The sequence below is a fragment of the Triticum aestivum genome, chromosome 5B (genome assembly GCF_018294505.1).
Source record: "Triticum aestivum cultivar Chinese Spring chromosome 5B, IWGSC CS RefSeq v2.1, whole genome shotgun sequence".
NCBI lineage: Eukaryota > Viridiplantae > Streptophyta > Magnoliopsida > Poales > Poaceae > Triticum > Triticum aestivum.
In genome coordinates this window covers 632,093,536-632,101,085 of record NC_057807.1, presented here as the reverse complement: position 1 = coordinate 632,101,085, position 7,550 = coordinate 632,093,536, and the positions used below count along the sequence as shown (strand labels likewise).

Below are 7,550 nucleotides of genomic sequence, written 5' to 3'. Positions count from 1 at the left end.
ACGGTGAAACCGGTCTCGCGTAAGCGTACGCGTAATGTCGGTCCGGGCCGCTTCATCTCACAATACCGCGAACCAAAGTATGACATGCTGGTAAGCAGTATGACTTGTATCACCCACAACTCACTTGTCTTCTACTCATGCATATGACATCTACGCATAAAACCTGGCTCTGATACCACTGTTGGGGAACGTAGTAATTTCAAAAAATTTCCTACGCACACGCAAGATCATGGTGATGGCATAGCAACAAGAGGGGAGAGTATTGTCCACGTACCCTCGTAGAACGTAAGCGGAAGCGTTATGACAATGCGGTTGATGTAGTCGTATGTCTTCACGATCCGACCGATCCAAGTACCGAACGTACGACACCTCCGAGTTCAGCACACGTTCAGCTCGATGACGATCCCTGGACTCCGATCCAGCAAAGTGTCGGGGATGAGTTCCATCAGCACGACGGCGTGGTGACGATGTTGATGTTCTACCGACGCAGGGCTTCGCCTAAACTCTGCGACGATATGACCGAGGTGGAATATGGTGGAGGGGGGCACCGCACACGGCTAAGGAACGATCTTGAAGATCAACTTGTGTGTCCTAGGGTGCCCCCCTGCCCCCGTATATAAAGGAGCAAGGGGGAGGCCGGCCGGCCCTTGTGGGCGCGCCAAGGAGGAGGAGTCCTCCTCCTAGTAGGAGTAGGACTCCCTCTTTCCTACTCCTATTAGGAGGGGGAAAGGAAGGGGGAGAGGGAGAGGGAAAGAGGGGGGCGCCGCCCCCCCCCTCTCCTAGTCCTATTCAGACCAGAGGGGGAGGGGGCGTGCGGCCCATGCTGGCTGCCCCTCTCTCTCTCCACTAAGGCCCATAAGGCCCATTACTTCTCCCGGGGGGTTCCGGTAACCCTCCGTCACTCCGGTTTTTTCCGAAAACGCCCGGAACCATTCCGGTGTCCGAATATAGTCGTCCAATATATCAATCTTTATGTATCGACCATTTCGAGACTCCTCGTCATGTCCATGATCACATCCGGGACTCCCAACAAACTTCGGTACATCAAAACTTATAAACTCATAATAAAACTGTCATCGTAACGTTAAGCGTGCGGACCCTACGGGTTCGAGAACTATGTAGACATGACCTAGAACTATTCTCGGTCAATAACCAATAGCGGAACCTGGATGCCCATATTGGCTCCTACATATTCTACGAAGATTTTTATCGGTCAAATCGCATAACAACATACGTTGTTCCCTTTGTCGTCGGTATGTTGCTTGCCCTAGATTCGATCGTCGGTATCCAATACATAGTTCAATCTCGTTACCGGCAAGTCTCTTTACTCGTTACGTAATGCATCATTCCGTAACTAACTCATTAGCTACATTGCTTGCAAGGCTTATAGTGATGTGCATTACCGAGAGGGCCCAGAGATACCTCTCCGACAATCGGAGTGACAAAACCTAATCTCGAAATACGCCAACCCAACATGTACCTTCGGAGACACCTGTAGTACTCCTTTATAATCACCCAGTTACGTTGTGACGTTTGGTAGCACCCAAAGTGTTCCTCCGATAAACGGGAGTTGCATAATCTCATAGTTACAGGAACATGTATAAGTCATGAAGAAAGCAATAGCAATATACTAAACGATCAAGTGCTAAGCTAACGGAATGGGTCATGTCAATCACATCATTCTCCTAATGATGTGATCCCATTAATCAAATGAGAACACATGTCTATGGTTAGAAAACATAACCATCTTTGATTAATGAGCTAGTCAAGTAGAGGCATACTAGTGACTATATGTTTGTCTATGTATTCACACATGTATCATGTTTCCGGTTAATACAATTCTAGCATGAATAATAAACATTTATCATTATATGAGGAAATAAATAATAACTTTATTATTGCCTCTAGGGCATATTTCCTTCAGTTAGACAGGGTGATCCTTTCTTCCCATTCCTATTCAACATGGTGGTTGACGCCCTTGCTTCCATTCTCAACAAGGCAAAAGCCGTTGGGCACATCCTTGGCCTTGTCCCTCACCTGGTGGGAGGGAATGGTGTCTATCTTCTCCAGTACACCGATGACACCATTATCATGGTCAAAGGGACCACGACGGACATCACGAATGTCAAGTTCCTCCTGCTCTGCTTCCAAGAGATGTCGGGTCTCAAGATCAATTTCGCAAAGAGTGAGGTCATGGTGATGGGCTATTCCCACGAGGAGAGCCAGAGTATCGCCAATCGAGTTAACTGTTAGCTTGGCACTTTCCCCACCACCTACTTGGGGATCCCCATTAGTGACTCCCGGCTCTCTGTTGCGGACCTGAGACCCGCAGTGGGCAAACTCCGCCTCCGCATTGAGCCCTGGCAGGGTAGATGACTGTCAAAGGCGGATCGAACGATCCCCATTAACCCCTCCCTGTCTAGCCTTCTCTTGTTCGTCATGAGCTTCTACAGCCTCCCTGAGACGCTCTACCATAAGATCGGCTCGGTCCAGGCGAGATTCTTCTGATCTGACGAGAGCGATAAACAGAAGTACCACATGGTGCGGTGGACAGAAATCTGCAAGCCAAAGGAGCAGGGCGGTCTTGGCATCATGTCCTCCAAGCAAATGAACATCACGCTCCTAACCCGTTGGCTTTGGCGCATCGCCAATGGGGACGGCGACCTCTGGCTCCACATCATCCAGAACAAATACCTCTGTGGCCAGCCCCTTGCTTTCTGCCAGCGGTCCAGAGGCTCTCAGTTCTGTCAGTCCGTCATCCACCTTATGCCTGTGCTCCGCATAGGGACCTCCATCTCAGTTGGTTCTGGCATGGACACCCTTTTCTGGTTTGATAGGTGGGCTGGAGACTCCCCCTTCGCGGCCCGCTTCCCAGACTTATTCTCCATTGCAGTGGACCCTCGGGTCTCAGTTGAGATGGCCCTTATTGACTTAGGGCGTCTAGCGTTCTGGCGCCCCATTGGCCCCTCGGAGATAGCTTCATGGCATGTACTCTTAGACATCATCGCGCTCAATGAACCAGACCTGACACCGCCGCTTGACCGCATATCTTGGCACCTAGAGGCCTCTGGTAGATTTTCCATGAAGTCCCTCTGGAGGCGGCCTGGTCTATAAGACTCCCCCCTGAAGATTAGGATCTTCCTTTGGCAATGGATTGACGGGCGTGTTCCCTCAGGCGTGGAGGTGCGAAAGCGCAATGGCCCCGGGGACGGATTGTGGCCTCTCCGTGGGACCGAAGAAGATTCCAACCACATCTTCCTGTGTATTTCTGCCCAGTTTCTCTGGAGCTGCCTGCGCAAGGTGACTGGTGGTAGATGGTGCAATACCAACTTCCCTGACCTCTTCGCCGAGCTTCAGACCTCGCCCCCAGCGAGTCGCCACATTAGGTGGTTGACCATCGGGGTCCTGACCTGGATATTGTGGACGGTCCGCAATAAGCTTGTCATCCAGCGTATTCCTCTTTGACGTGCGACTGACGCGGTGTTCAAAATGTGTGGTTTCTTGCAGTTTTGGCGGCCTCTTAGCTGCCCACAGGATCAGGACGCCATCACCACCATCATTGCTGATCTCCGTGCGATGGCCCTGCGCTTGACGTCGCCGCTTCCTCCGCCACCTCCAGAGCCTAATTAGATCCTTTGTGGCCTGGCCACCCCTTTTTCTCTCTCTTTTAGGGCTTGTTGAGTTGTGCCCTCTGCAGAACCTTTGTACTATTTGTCATGGGACTTGGGTGTGATGTGCGTGTTCTGTTGTGATACTGTGTGGCCTTGGTGGTTTGCTTTATTTATAAAGCGGGGCGAAAGCCTTTTTCGGTAAATAATTCAAAAAACACTGTTTCTTCTTATTATTATTATCTTGATTGATTCATTACTTGTAAGTATATTAGCTCCAAAAAACAGAGTGGTGGTCCGTGTATATCCGTTGGATCTGCCACGTCTTGCACTGCAGTTCTTTGTGTACATTATTAACGACGGGAAGATGTTCTTCCCGGAACTTAATTATTGCGGAACATGTGACCTGTAGTGGGTGAACGTGTCAGCTCATGGCCCGTTGCCAGCTCTAGTTATAAGAAATGGCCGCTTGGTTGAACCATCTATTTTTTTTTGTCATTGTGTCCCCGTTTCTACATTATTGGGTGCTGTCCTTTTTCGACAGGCTGAATGGGTGATGTTTTGCTCAAGTAAAAAAGCTTGGCATCGAAGCCTTTTATGATTTACAGTTTTTGTTATGAGTTCTTCGTAAATCTCAGTCACATAGTTAACAATGTACATTTGAAACTGAAAAGTTGATTTTGAAGTTTTTAAATCCGGCTTCCATTTGGCATTTTCGAAGCTTAATAATGCCAAATGAGCAACTATAATAGACGTGGCCGTTAGCCTTTCCATTCCCGCCAACATCCAATCTGGGTCTGATTATTCTAAGCGTCATCATTACTTGCTAGAAATAAACGTCATCTCCAATAACAAATAGGGAGAAAATGTGTCTGACACATGATGATATCCTGATCCTGAGCTACTCTGACTCGCTCGCTCCATCGATCACTCCTTGTCAACGGCGGCAACCACTCCCCCGTCCTCTTCCTCCGGCTGCTTCTCCTGGCCGCCGCCGCTGGCCTTGTCGTCCCTGGCCTTCTCCAGCGCCGCCACTAGCCCCCTGAGGCACGCGCCCGCGTCGTCGTCCGCGCTCTTGGGCGTCAGGTTCTCGGCCACGTCCGCCGGCGTCATGTCCACCTCCTGCAGCAGCGCGCCCACAGTGCCGAACAGCTCGTGATCCTCCACGCCCAGGTAGGCCTTGGCCAGGAACTCGAACGCCGGGCCGCGGCAGTAGGACATCTCGATGTGCTTGTCCATGCGGCCCCTCCGGATGAGCGCCGGGTCCAGCTTCTCCAGGTGGTTGGTGGTGAACACGATCACCCGCTCGCCGCCGCACGCCGACCACAGCCCGTCGATGAAGTTCAGCAGGCCCGACAGCGTCACCTTGCTGCTCGTGTCGGCCGCGCCCTTCTTGTCGCCCTTGTTGGCCTTGTCCTCGTCCTCGGCGGCGGCGTCCTTCTTCTTGGGGCGCGCGCCGGTGAGGTCGAGGGAGCAGTCGATGTCCTCGATCACGATGATGGACTTGCTGGTGGTGCCGATGAAGAGCTTGCGGAGGTCGGTGTTGGAGTGCACGGAGGTGAGCTCGATGTCGTACACGTCGTAGTCGAGGTGGTTGGCCATGGCGGCGATCATGGCCGACTTGCCCGTCCCCGGCGGGCCGTGCAGAAGGTAGCCGCGCTTCCACGCCTTGCCGACGCGCTCGTACCACTCTTTGCCGGCCTTGAAGGCGTCGAGATCGTCCATGACCTCCTTCTTCCTGGCCGGGTCCATGGCGAGCGTGGCGAACGTCTTGGGGTGCTCGAACGGCACGTGCGTCCAGGCGGAGCGCGTGTACCCGCCGTCGCTGAACTGGTGCGTGGAGATGTTGGTGAAGAGCTTGCGGCGGCGGTTCTGCACCATGACGGCGCGTCCCTGGCGGCGGACGCGCGGGAGGTAGGCGTTGAGGACCTGGTCGCGGTGGCGGTCGAGGAAGAAGAGGCGGTTCTCCTCGTCCCCGCCTCCGCCTCCGCCGCCCCAGCGCCGGTCCTGCTGCGGCGGCGGGCGGGAGTAGGCCCACCAGAAGACGGTCCCGCCGCCCTCCTCGGGCAGCAGCGCGTCGGAGACCTCCTCGCCGTCGACCATGCTGAGCACGAGGCGGTCGGCGTCGCGGGCGCCCTCGGCGCGGAGGTGGCGCGCGCTGCGCGAGGTGGACGCGGCGAGGTAGGCCTTGACCTCCTCGTAGGCCTCGGCGCGGCGCATCCGGCCGCCGTCGTACTCGGCGATGGTGACGGAGAGGTAGGGGTCGACGAGGGCGGCGAGGCGGCGCGCGTGGCGGCCGAGGTGGCGCTTGAAGAAGTGCTGCAGCTGCAGGTGCTGCAGGTTCTGCCACACCACCGTCCACAGCACCGCGATGAGGCTGAGCACCACGCCGGAGTTGAGCCCGCCCCACACCCCCGCCGCCGCCCCCTCCATCCCTCGCATCTCCGGCGGGCTAGCTCGAGCTCTTCTCTTCTTCTTCTCTGTTCTCTCCGTGCCAGCCAGAACCCAGAACTGAAACGAGATGGAAGATGGAAGCAAGTATCTGGTGGTGATCGACGCGAGGCCGAGACCTCGACCCTACTTATGGTGGACGGACGCACGATCGGTTTCTTGGCGGCGAAGGTGATCGGGCGGGCGGTCGACACGGCGATTTGTCTTCTTGCACCGATCGGGCGCTGGCTTACCCGTGAAGGAGCGTGCGGGCGACGAGCGCAGTGCCGTCATGCGATCGGCGTCGCGATCAGATGACGGGGCGTCGTCCGTGGTACTAGGTGAGGCCGCGGTGGCATGGCGGTGCGCGGCTGATGGGTGGATCGATTGGCCACGAGGAGTGCGGGTGGAGTGGGCGGCTAGCCGTAGGCCGGCGAAAGATTCCGGCCACACAGCGACGCTTTTGGACTCGCTGCAGTCGGTCCTCTCGTCGTCTCGTGTTGCTCAAGTGGATCGGACGGGCCGCCATGGCGCGACGGAAGCTGCCTGCCTGGATGGATGGATGGATGGATGGATGGATGGTGGTGACTGACAGGGACCGCTGTTCGATCAACGCGACGTATGCATGTAGACGTAGCACCTACAACGCCACCGTACACTGCATTTTGGCCTCGCTCGTATACACTTTTTTTTTTGGATTTGACATTCTTTTGTTCTTTCCCGGTGGATGAATGTAGCACTCCGGTCTCCGAGAATGCAGTGCGTGTAAATCAATCTTTTTTTATCAAAGAAGGGCTTTTCCCTTCCGATTTTCATTACTGAAAACCAGGCTTACAGAATTCGAAGGACAGGCAGCACAAAACAGGTTCACAGCATTACACAAGACGATTGAAACCGGCCAAAAGGACCAACACAGGCCCAGCATGAACAAAGTCCATCAACACATCTAACAGAGTCATTGACCTAATAACTAGTACACTGAATGGATGGATGGATGGATGGTGACTGACAGGGACCGCTGTTCGATCAACGCGACGTATGCATGTAGACGTAGCACCTACGACGCCACTGTACACTGAATTTTGGCCTCGCTCGCAAAGAAAAAAAAAACCTCAAGTTGTTCTTACTGTTGCCACCAACATCATGCAAGATGAGGCCCTGTCCTTCCATCATCTCACAACACGATGGGCATGCCCATGGAGATCAGATTGAAACGAGACTGACAAAAGAACTTTATTCGTCGTGCGATGTGAGTTAACTATGATGGCAAAATACTGAATACACGCCCATTCCTTTGGTATCATGTAACTGTCGGTTTCTCTCAGAACCAGTTACTGTACTTCTTTCCTCCTCACTTGGTAAGAAACAAGCGATTTTGGCTGTACACTTCTTTTTTATCATGTCTTTTGCTTTATTGGAAAAGGGCAATACATAAATACTCCCTCCGCCCCGAATTACTTGTTGCAGAAATTCTACGACAAGTAATTCAGGACGGAGTGAGTGTCAACCATA

General features: G+C 53.7%; 1 protein-coding gene across 1 annotated transcript; it reads right to left on the bottom strand.

Annotated features, from left to right (window-relative positions):
• Positions 1-4,381: 4,381 nt before the first annotated feature.
• Positions 4,382-6,517, bottom strand: LOC123113785 (AAA-ATPase At3g28510). The gene has a single exon (XM_044535097.1). It carries the CDS (start codon positions 6,048-6,050, stop codon positions 4,536-4,538), a length of 1,515 nt encoding a protein of 504 aa, XP_044391032.1. The 5' UTR covers positions 6,051-6,517; the 3' UTR covers positions 4,382-4,535.
• Between the last annotated feature and the right edge of the window lie 1,033 nt (positions 6,518-7,550).

Coding starts and splice junctions, on each gene's coding strand:
- LOC123113785 (XM_044535097.1), bottom strand. CDS start 6,050: ATGCGAGGGATGGAGGGGGCGGCGGCGGGGGTGTGGGGCGGGCTCAAC.